Source organism: Columba livia, chromosome 36 (genome assembly GCF_036013475.1).
Source record: "Columba livia isolate bColLiv1 breed racing homer chromosome 36, bColLiv1.pat.W.v2, whole genome shotgun sequence".
NCBI lineage: Eukaryota > Metazoa > Chordata > Aves > Columbiformes > Columbidae > Columba > Columba livia.
The window spans coordinates 180,298-195,739 of NC_088637.1; the positions used below are offsets into that span (position 1 = coordinate 180,298).

The 15,442-nt window shown below is 51.5% G+C and overlaps 1 protein-coding gene across 5 annotated transcripts; it reads right to left on the reverse strand.

Moving 5' to 3' along the window:
* Positions 1–378: 378 nt before the first annotated feature.
* Positions 379–14,854, reverse strand: METTL3 (methyltransferase 3, N6-adenosine-methyltransferase complex catalytic subunit). 5 transcript variants are annotated; one of them, XM_065044319.1, is made up of 11 exons: positions 14,286–14,409; positions 12,788–12,984; positions 11,336–11,692; positions 8,118–8,293; positions 6,246–6,450; positions 4,702–4,889; positions 3,957–3,995; positions 3,753–3,861; positions 2,773–2,838; positions 1,899–2,011; positions 379–598 (listed from the first exon to the last, which is right to left on the reverse strand). In XM_065044319.1, exons 1-11 carry the CDS (start codon positions 14,407–14,409, stop codon positions 487–489), a joined length of 1,686 nt encoding a protein of 561 aa, XP_064900391.1. In that variant the 3' UTR covers positions 379–486. The 5 variants fall into 5 exon arrangements, 4 of the variants coding, with proteins under 4 accessions (XP_064900391.1, XP_064900390.1, XP_064900389.1 ...); XM_065044318.1 differs by having other exon boundaries at positions 12,788–12,987; XM_065044317.1 differs by lacking the exon at positions 1,899–2,011 and having other exon boundaries at positions 455–598; positions 12,788–12,987; positions 14,286–14,854.
* Between the last annotated feature and the right edge of the window lie 588 nt (positions 14,855–15,442).

Genomic DNA, 15,442 nt, shown 5'->3' on the forward strand with positions numbered 1-15,442 from the left:
ATTTTACCTCATTAACTCCCCCATTTCCCCTCATAAACCCCCATTTTACCTCATAAACCCCCATTTTACCTCATAAACCCCATTTCCCCTCATAAAACCCCCATTTTACCTCATAAAACCCCCATTTTACCTCATAAAATCCCATTTTACCTCATTAACTCCCCCATTTCCTCTCATAAAACCCCCATTTTACCTCATTAACTGCCCCATTTTACCTCATAAACCCCCATTTCATCTCATAAAACCCCCATTTCATCTCATAAAACCCCCATTTCCCCTCATAAACCCCCATTTTACCTCATTAACTCCCCCATTTCCCCTCATAAACCCCCATTTTACCTCATAAAACCCAATTTCCCCTCATAAACCCCCATTTTACCCCCAAAATGCCCACATTTCACCTCGCGAACCCTCCACTTCACCCCGCAAGCCTTCCCCCCTCCCCCCCAATCACCTCGTAGCCCGAACGGCGGGTGTGGAGGCCGCTCAGAGCCCCTTGGGCTTGCCGATGACGCCGTCGGGGTAATGCTGCTTGAAGCGCGCCACCACCTCGGGGTCCAGCAGGTGGATGCCGTCCAGCTGGTTCCCCAGCGTGATCCTGCCGCGCCCCGTCGCCAAACGCCGCGGAACAACGCTAATCGCACCCGAAACGCGCCAAAACGCCACGAAACCCGCCCAAAACGCCACAAAACCCGCCCAAAACGCCCCGAAACACCCCGAAACGCCCAAAAACCCGCCAGAAACGCCCCGAAACCCGCCCAAAACGCCCCGAAACACCCTGAAACGCCCAAAAACCCGCCCGAAACGCCCAAAAACCCGCCCAAAACGCCCCGAAACACCCCGAAACGCCCAAAAACCCGCCAGAAACGCCCCGAAACCCGCCCAAAATGCCACAAAACCCGCCCAAAACGCCCCAAAACACCCCTGAAACGCCCAAAAACCCGCCCAAAACACCCCGAAACCCGCCCAAAACGCCACAAAACACCCCAAAACGCCCCAAAACACCCCAAAACCCGCCCAAAACGCCACAAAACCCGCCCAAAACGCCCCAAAACACCCCGAAACGCCCAAAAACCCGCCCAAAACACCCCGAAACCCACCCAAAACGCCCCAAAACCCCTCAAAATGACCCCAAACGCCCCAAAACACCCCTGAAACCCACCCCAAACCTGCCCAAAACGCCCCTGAAACCCGCCCAAAACGCCCCAAAACCCTCCCGAAACGCCCCGAAACCCGCCCAAAACGCCCCCAAATGCCCCAAAACCCACCCGAAACACCTCAAAACGCCCCAAAACGTCCCAGAACCCACCTAAAACGCCCCAAAACAACACCCCAAAACCCACCTGAAACTCCCCCAAACGACCCGAAACGCGCCCAAAGCGCCCCAAAACACCCCTGAAACCTACCCGAAACCTGCCCGAAACGCCCCACAACACCCCCAAATGCCCCGAAACGCCCTGAAACCCACCCAAAACGCCCCGGAACGCCCCCAAAATGTCCCCAAACCCGCCTGAAATGCCCCGGAACGCCCCAAAACGCCCCCAAAACGACCCAAAACACCCCCAAACCCGCCCAAAACACCCCACAACATCCCAAAACCTGCCCGGAACGCCCTGAAACCCACCTGAAACGCCCCCAAACTGCCCGGAACGCCCCCAAACCCTCCCGAAACGCCCCAAACGCCCCGAAACCCTCCCCAAACGCCCCCACAACGCCCCCAAACCCTCCCCAAACGCCCCCAAACCCGCCCAAAACGCCCCAAAATGCCCTGAAACCCACCCGAAACGCCCCGGAACGCCCCCAAACACCCTGAAACCCACCCGAAACGCCCCCGGGACGCCCCGAAACGCCCCGGAACGCCCCCAAACGCCGCAAACGCCCCGGAAGCAGCAGCGCACCAGTTGGGCTGCACGTTGTGGGGGCGGCCGAAGAGCTCGATCTTGCGCGTGCCGGGCGACAGGCGCTCGATCATCCCGTAGATCTCGTCCGGCTTGTGGCTCGTGGAGCGCACCTGCGCAAACGCCCAAAACCGCCCAAATCACCCAAAACGGCCCAAATCGACCCAAAATGGACCCAAAACCGCCCAAATCACCCAAAACCGCCCAAAACCACCCCAAAATCACCCCAAAACCGCCCAAATCGAACCAAATCGACCCAAAAACGGCCCAAATCGGCCCAAATCGACCCAAAACGGCCCAAATCGACCCAAAACCACCCAAAATCGACCCAAATCGACCCAAAACCGACCCAAAACTGACCCAAAACCGCCCCAATCGACACAAATCGACCCAAAACCACCCAAAATCGACCCAAATCGACCCAAAACCGCCCCAAAACCGACCCAAATCGACCCAAAATCACCCCAAAACCACCCAAATCACCCCAAAACAGCCCAAAACCGACCCAAAATCACCCCAAAACCGCCCAAAATTGACCCAAATCGATCCAAAATCGACCCAAAACCACCCAAAATCGACCCAAAACGGCCCAAATCGACCCAAAACGGCCCAAATCGACCCAAAACCACCCAAAATCGGCCCAAATCAACCCAAAACCGACCCAAAACCGCCCCAATCGACCCAAAATCGACCCAAAATCGACCAAAATCGACCAAAATCGACCCAAAATCGACCCCAAATCGACCCAAAACCAACTCAAAATCGACACTACATCACTCCCTAAATAACCCCCCAAAATGCCCATTTTTCACCCCAAAATCCCCCCCACCCCCCGCCCCGTTTTGGGGCGAGTCCGCGCGGTTTTGGGGCTCACCTCGGCCACGATGACGTCACAGTCCAGCCCGCGGTTGAAGCCCTGGGGGGCGCCCTTCACCCCCACCTGCCAAAACCCCCTTTTTCACCCCAAAACCACCCCCCCCAAAACTCCCCTTTTTGGGGCGTTTTTGGGGCGTTTTTGGCCGTTTTAACGCTTGAAAATGGAGCGGGGAGGGGGGAGGGGCAACTTTTGGGGGGTTTGGCGTGTTGGGGGGGTCAAATTTGGGGTAAAATCCACACATTTTGGGGTCCCCCCCCTCCCCCCTTATCCCCAGTGCTGCCTGGACTGTAGCAATCACTTCTTGGGGGGCGTCCCATGTGGTTTTTGGGTCATTTTCGGTGCTTTTTGGGTCATTTTCGGTGGTTTTGGGGTCATTTCACATGGTTTTGGGAGGTGGGGGATTCAAAGGGGACGCCCACACCCATTTTTAGGCTTTCACGGCGAGATTTTGGGGCAAAACAAGGGGATTTTGGTCAATCACCAGCAGGTGCCGCTTGGGCTGTACCAATCACTTATGGGGGGGGGGTTGGGTCGTTCCATGTGGTTTCTGGGTCATTCCATGTGTTTTTTCGGTCATTTTTGGTGCTTTTTGGGTCATTTCAGGCAGTTTTGGGGTCATTTTTGATGGTTTTGGGGTCACTTCACGTGGTTTTGGGGGTGGGGGATTCAAAGGGGACGCCCACACCCATTTTTAGGCTTTCACGGCGAGATTTTGGGGCAAAACAAGGGGATTTTGGTCAATCACCAGCAGGTGCCGCTTGGGCTGTACCATTCACTTATGGGGGGGGGGGTGGGTCGTTCCATGTGGTTTCTGGGCCGTTTTGGGCGGTTTTTGGGCCGTTTTGGGCGTTTTTTTGGCCGTTTTGGGCGGTTTTTTGGCCGTTTTGGGCGGTTTTTGGGCCGTTTTGGGCGGTTTCTGGGCGGCTCAGGGGCGGGAGGTGTTTCCGGGGGGTGGGGCGGGGATCTGGGGCGCTCACCAGGCAGTGCTCCTTGCCGTGGTTCAGCCAATGGCCGGTGCGCCCGGTGCGGATGATGCGCTGCAGCTGGTTGGTCTTCACCCAGATGATCTCGTCCACGCGCTCGTACCTAAAAACGCCCAGTCCCGCGGCGTTTTGGGGCGAGTCCCGGCGGTTCTGGGGGCGATGGGGGGATGGGGGAGCGGGGTGCACCCCGGAACTCACCCCCACAGGTTGAGGCACTCGCGGCCCAGCTCCATGGCCCTGCGGGAACAACGCGGCGGTTGCTATGGCGGCGGCCGACAGCCTCCTCACTGGCGGCGGCCATCTTGGTTACTGGCGGTGTTGGCGGCCATCTTTATTACTGGCAGTGGCGGCCATCTTGGTTACTAGTGGCGGCCATCTTGATTGCTGGCGTTGGCTGCCATCTTGGTTACTGGCAGTGGCTACCATCCTGGTTACTGATGGCGGCCATCTTGGTTACTGATGGTGTTGGCTACCATCTTTATTACTGGTGGCGGCCATCTTGGTTACTGGTGGCGGCCATCTTGATCACTGACAGTGGCAGCCGCCATCTAGATTACTTGTGGTGGCTGCCATCTTTATTACTGGCAGTGGCAGCCATCTTGGTTACTAGCGGTGGTGGCTGCCATCTTGATTACTGGTGGTGGCTGCCATCTTTTTTACTGGCAGCGGCTGCCATCTTTATTACTGGCAGTGGCAGCCATCTTTATTACTGGCAGGGGCGGCCACCTTGGTTACTGATGGTGGCGGCCACCATCTTGATTACTGGCAGTGGCCGCCATCTTTATGACTGGTGGCGGCCATCTTGGTGATTGACTGTGTTGGCGGCCATCTTGACTACTGGCAGTGACTGCCATCTTGATGCTGTCGGCGGCCGCCGTCTTGCCTGCTGGCACTTGCGGCCGCCATTGTGAGCTGTGGGGGGTGGGGGGTTGGGCGCGCCCACCTGCCGGTGACCCAGAGGAAGAGGAAGCCCTCGTCCTGCAGCACGGGGATGTTGAGGCGCCGCATCTCGTCGTCCGTCAGCGTCCCGTAGGGCAGCTCCATGTGGATGTCCCAGGGCGGGTCGGCCATCACCACCGCAAACTTGCCCAGGATGCGCACGTCCAGGTAGCGGATGTCGCAGCAGATCCACTGCGGGGGGAGGGGAGGGGAGGGGACGGTGACGGCACGGGAGGGGACGGGGGACGCGGCGCGGGAACCGCGTACAACTTTGAAATCTTAACTTTTGAAATTTCGATATTTTGAAATTTGAAAATTTGAAATTTTGAAATTTGAAATTTTGAAATTTGAAATTTTAAAATCTGAAATTTTAAAATTAGAAATTTTAAAATTAGAAAATTTGACATTTTGAATTTTGATATTTTAATATTTTGAAATTACGAATTTTAATATTTCAAAACTTGAAATTTTGAAATTTGGAAGTTTGAAAGTTTGGAATTCTAAAATTTGAAACTCTGGAATTTTGACATTTTGACCTTTGGAAATTTGAAAATTTAAAATTCTGAAATTTAAAATTTTGGCATTTTAAAATTTAAGAATTTGAAACTTTGAAATATAACTTGAAATAGACATTTTGAAACTTGAAGATTTTGAAAACTACATTTTCAAATTTTGAAACTTTTGGAATATTGAAATTTTGAGGTTTTAAAATTTTGAAATTTTGGAATTTAGGAATTTTTGGGAAATTCCAAAATTCTGACAAAATTCTGAAATTCTGACAAAATTCCAAAATTCGGAGCAAATTTTCAAATTCAGAGCAAATTCCCAAATCCTGTTGAAATTCCAAAATTTGGATCAAATTCCAAAACCCTCAAATTCCGAACAAATTCCAAAATTTCGAGCAAACCCTAAAATTTTGATCAAATCCTCCAAAGCTTTGAGGGGATTGGCGGGAAGGCGGGTGATTGATTGGTGGAAAGGGCGGGAAGGTGGGGATTGGCGGGAAGGGCGGGGATTGGCGGGTGATTGGCGGGTGATTGGCGGGAAGGCGGGGATTGGCGGGAAGGGCGGGGATTGGCGGGAGTTTGGCGGGAAGGGCGGGGATTGGCGGGGGAAGGGCGGGGATTGGCGGGGGAAGGGCGGGGATTGGCGGGGGAAGGGCGGGGATTGGCGGGGGAAGGGCGGGGATTGGCGGGGGAAGGGCGGGGATTGGCGGGGGAAGGGCGGGGATTGGCGGGGGAAGGGCGGGATTGGCGGGGGAAGGGCGGGGATTGGCGGGGGAAGGGCGGGGATTGGCGGGGGAAGGGCGGGGATTGGCGGGAAGGGCGGGGATGGGGGGCGGGAAGGGGCGGGGGATTGGCGGGAAGGGCGGGGATTGGCGGGAAGGGCGGGGACTGGCAGGAAGGCGGGCAATTGGTGGAAAGGGCGGGAAGGCGGGGATTGGCGGGAAGGGCGGGGATTGGCGGGAAGGGCGGGGATTGGCGGGGGAAGGGCGGGAAGGGCGGGAAGGGCGGGGATTGGCGGGGGATTGGCGGGATTGACGGTTACCTGTGGCGGGAAGAGGCGGTCGGCGGCGCGGTCGCCGGGCGGGGCGGGCGGGGCGGGGCCGGGCGGGGGGGGCGGGGCGTGGCGGGGGGGCGAGGGCCGCCCGTCGATCTCGTAGTGCACGTACTTGCAGGTGTCCATGTGGAAGCAGGTGTTGAGGAACGAGCAGTCGCCCAGCGACTCGTCCGTGTGCTTGTTGATGATGCGCCTGCGGGGGAGGAGCCGCCCGGTCGGGCCCTGGAACCGCGCAATTCGCGCGCACGTCTCACGGTTTGGGAAAGAAACTGCACATTTGGGGGTAACAGCGTCGAACTTGGAGGTAAAAGCGACAAATTCTGAGGTAAAAGCGACAAATTCTGAGGTAAAAGCGTCAAATTCTGAGGTAAAAGCGTCAAATTCTGAGGTAAAAGCATCAAATTCTGAGGTAAAAGTGTCAAATATTCAGGTAAAAGCGTCAAATTCTGAGGTAAAAGTGTCAAATATTCAGGTAAAAGAGTCAAATATTTAGATAAAAACATCAAATATTGAGGTTAAAGTGTCAAATTTTGAGGTGGAAATTCCACGTTTTGAGACAGAAGAGTCAAATTTTGAGGTAAAAGCATCAAATTCTGAGGTAAAAGTGTCAAATATTCAGGTAAAATTGTCAAATATTCAGGTAAAAGTGTCAAATATTCAGGTAAAAACGTCAAATATTGAGGTTAAAGTGTCAAATATTCAGGTAAAAGCGTCAAATATTCAGGTAAAAGCGTCAAATTCTGAGGTAAAAGCGTCAAATTCTGAGGTAAAAGCGTCAAATTCTGAGTTGGAAACGTCAAGTTTTCAGGTAAAAGCGTCAAATTTTGAGGTAGAAGCATCAACTTTGAGGCAGAAATGTCAAATTTTGAGGTGGAAATGTCAAATTTTGAGGTGGAAATGTCAAATTTTGAGGCGAAACGTCGAATTTTGAGGTAAAAGCGACAAATTTTGAGGTAAAAGCGACAAATTTTGAGGTAAAAGTGTCGAATATTCAGGTAAAAGTGTCAAATTTTGAGGTAGAAACATCAAGTTTTCACATAAAAGCATCAAATTTTGAGGTAAAAGGGTCAAATTTTGAGATGGAAACGTCAAGTTTTCAGGTAAAAGTGTCAAATTCTGAGGTAAAAGTGTCAAATATTCAGGTAAAAGTGTCAAATTCTGAGGTAAAAGTGTCAAATATTCAGGTAAAAGCGTCAAATTCTAAGGTAAAAGTGTCAAATATTCAGGTAAAAGCGTCAAATTCTGAGGTAAAAGCGTCAAATTTTGAGGTAAAAGCGTCAAACTTTGAGGTAAAAGTGTCAAATATTCAGGTAAAAGTGTCAAATTCTGAGGTAAAAGTGTCAAATATTCAGGTAAAAGTGTCAAATTCTGAGGTAAAAGCGACAAATTCTGAGGTAAAAGCGACAAATATTCAGGTAAAAGCGACAAATTCTGAGGTAAAAGTGTCAAATATTCAGGTAAAAGTGTCAAATTTTGAGATGGAAACGTCAAGTTTTCAGGTAAAAGCGTCAAATTTTGAGGTAAAAGCGTCAAATTTTGAGGTAAAAGCGTCAAATTTTGAGGTAAAAGCGTCAAATTTTGAGGCAGAAATGTCAAACTTTGAGGTAAAACCGTCAAACTTTGAGGTAAAACCGTCAAACTTTGAGGTAAAACCGTCAAACTTTGAGGTAAAACGTCAAACTTTGAGGTAAAACCGTCAAACTTTGAGGTAAAACCGTCAAACTTTGAGGTAAAACCGTCAAACTTTGAGGTAAAACCGTCAAACTTTGAGGTAAAACCGTCAAACTTTGAGGTAAAACCGTCAAACTTTGAGGCGGAAACGTCAAATTTTGGGGGGAAAACGGGGGGTCAGCGCCGTACCGGAAGTGCAGGCGGGGGCAGGGCCGCGCGGCGCCGCTGGCGCGCACGCACTCCTCCTTGGTGCCGTGGTCGCAGAACTCCTGCACCTGCGCGCGCCCGCGCGACCGGAACTTCTCCACGATCGACTGCTCCTTGGCCGTGGTCGTGTTCAGCAGCTCCAGGATCTCCTGGCTCACCTGGAAACGACCAAAAACGCGCCTTTTAGGCCCAAAAACGCTCCTCGTAGGTCAAAACACCATCCTCTCCACGCACCGAGCGTTTTCCCGCCGTTTTTTCTGGCCTAAAAACGCCCGTTTTTGCGCTAAAAACGCTGAATTTGAAGCTTCTGAGCATCAACCACGCGTTTTCCCCGCCGTTTTTCTGACCTAAAACCACCCGTTTTTGTGCCAAAAACCCCAAATTTGAGGCTTTGGAGCATCAACTACGCGTTTTCCCGCCGTTTTTCTGACCTAAAAACGCCTGTTTTTGCGCTAAAAATGCCGTTTTTCTGACCTAAAAACACCCGGTTTTGCACCAAAAACACCGAATTTCAGGCTTTTGAGCATCAACCACCTGTTTTCCCGCCGTTTTTCTGACCTAAAAATGCTCAGTTTTGCGCTAAAAATAACGAATTTCAGGCTTTTGAGCATCAACCAGGCATTTTCCCGCCGTTTTTCTGACCTAAAAACGCCCGTTCTTGTGCCAAAAACCCCAAATTTGAGGCTTTTGAGCATCAACTACCCGTTTTCCCCGCCATTTTCCTGACCTAAAAACACCTTTTTTGGGGGGGAAAACCCAAAATTTGAACGTTTTGAGGGACACCCAAAGGTTTTCCCGCCATTTCTGTGGCGGGAAACGCCACAAAAGCCCCAAATTCCCTCATTTTTGCCTCAAAATCCCCATTTTTTTTAACGGGCCCCAAAATCTCAACATTCTGGAGTTGAACCACGCGCGCCCCTCAACATTTTTGAGGCAAAAACCCCAATTTTCCCCAATATTAACCCAAAATTCCACCATTTTCAGTAACAAACAACCAACGTTCCTCAGCGCTTTTGGCGGGAAACGCCACAAAACCCCAAATCCCTAATTTTCTCCTCAAAAAACCCCATTTTTTTTAACAAGACCCCAAAATCTCAACATTTTGGGGTTGAACCACGCGCGCCCCTCAACATTTTTGAGGCAAAACCCCCAATTTTCCCCAATATTACCACAAAATTCCAATAGTTTGCGCAACGACCCAACCAACTCTCCTCAGCGCTTTTGGCGGGAAACGCCACAAACCCCCCAAAATCCCTCATTTTCTCCTCAAAAAACCCCGTTTTTTTGGCGGGAACTCCTAAATTCAACATTTTGGGGTTAAACCACGCGCGCCCCTCAACATTTTTGAGGCAAAACCCCCAATTTTCCCCAATATTACCACAAAATTCCAATAGTTTGCGCAACAACGCAACCAACTCTCCTCAGCGCTTTTGGCGGGAAACGCCACAAAACCCCCAAATCCCTCATTTTCTCCTCAAAAAACCCCATTTTTTTTAACGAGACCCCAAAATCTCAACATTTTGGGGCTGAAACACGTGTGTACCTCAACATTTTTGAGGCAAAACCCCCAATTTTCCACGACATTACCACAAAATTCCAATAGTTTGCGCAACGACCCAACCAACTCTCCTCAGCGCTTTTGGCGGGAAACACCACAAAACCCCAAAATCCCTCATTTTCTCCTCAAAAAACCCCATTTTTTTTAACGAGACCCCAAAATCTCAACATTTTGGGGCTGAAACACGTGTGTACCTCAACATTTTTGAGGCAAAACCCCCAATTTTCCACGACATTACCACAAAATTCCAATAGTTTGTGCAACGACCCAACCAACTCTCCTCAGCGCTTTTGGCGGGAAACGCCACAAACCCCCCAAAATCCCTCATTTTCTCCTCAAAAAACCCCGTTTTTTTGGCGGGAACTCCTAAATTCAACATTTTGGGGTTAAACCACGCGCGCCCCTCAACATTTTTGAGGCAAAACCCCCAATTTTCCCCAATATTACCACAAAATTCCAATAGTTTGCGCAACAACGCAACCAACTCTCCTCAGCGCTTTTGGCGGGAAACGCCACAAAACCCCAAAATCCCTCATTTTCTCCTCAAAACCCCCATTTTTTTTTGGCGGGAACTCCTAAATTCAACGTTTTTGGGTTGAACCACGCGCGCCCCTCAACATTTTTGAGGCAAAACCCCCAATTTTCCCCAATATTACCACAAAATTCCAATAGTTTGCGCAACGACCCAACCAACTCTCCTCAGCGCTTTTGGCGGGAAACGCCACTAAACCCCAAATTCCCTCATTTTCTCCTCAAAAAAACCCATTTTTTTTAACGAGACCCCAAAATCTCAGCATTTTGGGGCTGAACTATGCGCGCCCCTCAACATTTTTGAGGCAAAACCCCCAATTTTCCCCAATATTACCACAAAATTCCAATAGTTTGTGCAACAACGCAACCAACCCTCCTCAGCGCTTTTGGCGGGAAACACCACAAAACCCCAAAATCCCTCATTTTCTCCTCAAAACCCCCATTTTTTTTGGCGGGAACTCCTAAATTCAACATTTTTGGGTTAAACCACGCGCACCCCTCAACATTTTTGAGGCAAAACCCCCAATTTTCCCCAATATTACCACAAAATTCCAATAGTTTGCGCAACGACCCAACCAACTCTCCTCAGCGCTTTTGGCGGGAAACGCCACAAACCCCCCAAATTCCCTTATTTTCTCCTCAAAAAACCCCATTTTTTTTAACGAGACCCCAAAATCTCAACATTTTGGGGTTGAACCACGCGCGCCCCTCAACATTTTTGAGGCAAAACCCCCAATTTTCCACGACATTACCACAAAATTCCAATAGTTTGCGCAACAACGCAACCAACCCTCCTCAGCGCTTTTGGCGGGAAACACCACAAAACCCCCAAATCCCTCATTTTCTCCTCAAAAAACCCCGTTTTTTTGGCGGGAACTTCTAAATTCAACATTTTTGGGTTAAACCACGCGCACCCCTCAACATTTTTGAGGCAAAACCCTCCAGTTTTCATGATATTACCACAAAATTCCAATAGTTTGCGCAATGACCCAACCAACTCTCCTCAGCGCTTTTGGCGGGAAACGCCGCACACCCGCCCTTTCCCCCTCAGGAGACGCCGCCGTTTCGGGCTCATTTCCCCCGATTCCGGTCCGATCTGTGGGCGCGTCACCTTCTTGCTCTGCTGCTCCTTGGTGGACTGCTGACTCAGCAGGCTCTCGATCTCCAGATCCACCTCGCTCGCTTGCTTCCGCCATTTCTTGGCCTCCTTGCCGGCCTCGCGCTCCCCGCCGGCGGCCATCTTGCCGCCCGCCGCCTCCTCCTCGTCGCCGCGCCGCTTCCTGTCGCTTTTGGGGCGAATTCCCGGCGTTTCGGGGCCGCCGCCCGTCATGGCCGCCAGCTTGGAGTGGTCGGCGAAGGTGACGAGGGTGGCGCCGCCGTCCTGCAGCCGCCTGATCTCGATCAGCTCCTGCGCCGCGAACTTCTCCAGCAGGCTCTCCACCTGGCGCGGCGGCGCCGGCGCCTCGGCCTGCGCCGGTTGGGGCCAGAACCACGCGTTTCGGGCAAAGCCGGGCGGCCGCGCGTCCCGCTGCGCCGTGGGGGGTTTGGGGGGGAATGGCGGCGGTTTGGGCAACTTCGGGCGGGAAAGGACGGTGGTTTGGGGGGGATGGGTGTTGGATTTGTAAGTGGAAATTGCGACGTTTTGGGGCGTTTGAGCCATTAATTTTTAGGTGGAAATAATGACGTTTCGGGTCATTTTCACCTATGAATTTTTAAGTGGAAATAACGAAGTTTTGGGTCATTTTGAGCCATTAGATTTTAGGTGGAAATAATGATGTTTTGGGTCATTTTAAAGCATTAATTTTTAAGTGGAAATAACAATGTTTCGGGTTACTTTAAACTGTTAATTTTTAGGTGGAAATAATGACGTTTTGGGTCATTTTAGCCGTTATTTTTAAGTGGAAATAACAAAGTTTTGGGTCATTTTGAGGCATTAATTTTTAGGTGGAAATAACGACGTTTCGGGTTATTTTAAACCATTAATTTTTAGGTGGAAACAACGACATTTTGGGTCATTTTAGTCGTTATTTTTAAAGTGGAAATAACGATGCGTTGGGTCATTTTAGCAATGAATTTTTAAGTGGAAATAACGAAGTTTTGGGCAATTTGGAGCCATGATTTTTTAAGTGAAAATAACGACGTTTCGGGTCATTTTAAACCATTAATTTTTAGGTGGAAATAACGTCGTTTCGGGTCATTTTATCCGTTATTTTTAAGTGGAAATAACGACGTTTTGGGTCATTTAAGCCATTAATTTATAGGTGGAAAAAACGACGTTTCGGGTCATTTTAAACCATTAATTTTTAGGTGGAAATAACGGCGTTTTGGGTCATTTTAGCCATTAATTTTTAGGTAGAAATAATAACGTTTCGGGTCATTTTATCTGTTATTTTTAAGTGGAAATAACAATGTTTTGGGGCATTTTAGCCATTAATTTTTAAGTAGAAATAATGATGTTTTGGGTCATTTTAAACCGTTAATTTTTAGGCGGAAATAACGACGCTTTGGGTCATTTTGCACCAGGACTTTTTGAGCGTAAAGAAGGAGATTTTGGGCAACTTACGGTGGCGATGGAGCGGCCAATGGCGGCCGAGTCGGCGGGCAGCGGGAGCGCCACGTCGGCCAATCGCAGCAGCAGCCGCCGCTCCAGGGCGGGGTCGGGGGGCGGGGCCTCGGCGGCGCAGGCTCCTGATTGGCTCGAGGGGGCGGCGGGGGCGGGGCTGGCGGGGGAGGGGGCGGGGCTGGCCGTGCGGGGCGGGTCTGCTGGGGAATGACGCCTCGTTAATTAACCCCTGACCCCTCGTTAATTAACCCCCGAACCCTCGTTAATTAACCCATAAGCCCCCCCCGCTCCCTATTAACCCCATTAACCCCGTTATTCCCATTAACCCAATTAACCCATTAACCCCCATTATCCCAATCAATCCCATCACCCCCATTTAACCCATTAACCCCATTTATCCCTTTAACCCCCATTATCCCCATTAACCCATAACCCCATTTAACTCATTAACCCCATTTAACCCATTAACCCCCATTATCCTCATTAACCCCCATTATCCTCATTAACCCCCATTATCCTCAATTAACCCCATTATCCTCATTTAACCCCCATTATCCTCATTAACCCCCATTAACCCCATTATCCCAATCAATCCCCATTATCTCAATTAACCCCCACTATCCCAATTAACCCCATCACCCCCACTTAACCCATTAACCCCCATTATCCTCATCAACCCCCATTACCCAATTTACCCCATTAACCCCCATTATCTATATTAACCCCCATTAACCCCATTTAATCCCATTAACCCCCATTATCCTCATTTAACTCATTAACCCCATTAACCCCCATTATTCTCATTAACCCCATTTATCCCCATTAACCCCCATTAACCCCATTTACCCCATTAACCCCATTTACCCCATTAACCCCCATTTAACCCATTAACCCCCATTTAACCATTAACCCCCATTATCCTCATTTAACTCATTAACCCCCATTATTCTCATTAACCCCATTTATCCCCATTAACCCCCATTATCCTCATTAACCCCCATTAACCCCATAGACCCCATTAACCCCCATTTAACCCATTAACCACACTTAGCCCATTAACCCCCATTAACCCCATTTACCCCCGTTAACCCCATTTCCCCCATTATCCCAATTAACCCCCACTTACCCCATTAACCCCCATTATCCATATTAACCCCATTTAACCCATTAACCCCCACTACCCCCCATTAACTCCCATTTATCCCCATTAACCCCATTCAACCCCCATTTAACCCATTATCCCCCATTATTCTCATTAACCCCCATTATCCCAATCAATCCCATCACCCCCATTTAACCCATTAACCCCATTTCACCCCATTAAGTCCCATTAACCCCCATTTAACCCCATTTATCCCCATTAACCCCATTTAACCCATTGACCCCATTACCCCCATTATCCCAATTAACCCATTAACCCCATTTAACCCATTAACCCCCATTAACCCATTAACCCCATTACCCTCATCACCCCCGTTAGCCCATCACCCCCCGTTACCCGCCTGACCCCCGTTCTCCCCGCGCTGACCGAGCGGCTCCATCTTGCGGCGGCGCTGCAGCCGCTCCCGCAGCGAGTGCAGCTGCTTCTTGTGCGCCTGGATGGAGCTCCACGTGTCCGACATGGCTGCGGGGACCGGGGAACCCAACCGGGACCGGGGAACCCAACCGGGGACCGGGGATCCCAAACCGGGCCCTGGAACCGCGACCGCGGCCTTCGAACCGCACGGAGCGCCGAGCGCCGCCCGCTCCCTCAGAGCCCGCCGCGCAACCGGAAGTGGCCCGCCGCCAGCGCCGCCTTTTATAGCTGACGCCACGCCCCTTCCGGAGCCACCGCCGCCATGCTGGCTGCTGGCACCCCCCACGTATCGCCATGGCAACCGGCGCCATGCTGACTGCTGGCGCGCCCCCTCTCCCCCCCAACGCCAATATCGCCATGGCAACCGGCGCCATGTTGACTGCTGGCGCGCCCCCCCCCCCCATATCGTCATGGCAACCGGCGCCATGTTGACTGCTGGCGCGACTTCCCGCCATCCCCATGGCAACCGGCGCCATGTTGACTGCTCGCGCGACTTCCCGCCATCCCCATGGCAACCGGCGCCATGTTGACTGCTGGCGCGCCCCCCCCCCATATCGTCATAGCAACCGGCGCCATGTTGACTGCTGGCGCGGCCCCCAATCCCCCACTCCCCCCAATATCGCCATGGCAACCGGCGCCATGTTGACTGCTGGCGCGACTTCCCGCCATCCCCATGGCAACCGGCGCCATGTTGACTGCTGGCGCGACTTCCCGCCATCCCCATGGCAACCGGCGCCATGTTGACTGCTGGCGCGCCCCCCCCCCCATATCGTCATAGCAACCGGCGCCATGTTGACTGCTGGCGCGCCCCCCCATTATCGCCATGGCAACCGGCGCCATGTTGACTGCTGGCGCGCCCCCCAATATCGCCATGGCAACCGCCGCCATGTTGACTGCTGGCGCGCCCCCCCCATATCGTCATAGCAACCGGCGCCATGTTGACTGCTGGCGCGCCCCCCAATATCGCCATGGCAACCGGCGCCATGTTGACTGCTGGCGCGCCCCCCAATATCGCCATGGCAACCGGCGCCATGTTGACTGCTGGCGCCCCCCCCCCCCCCAATATCGCCATGGCAACC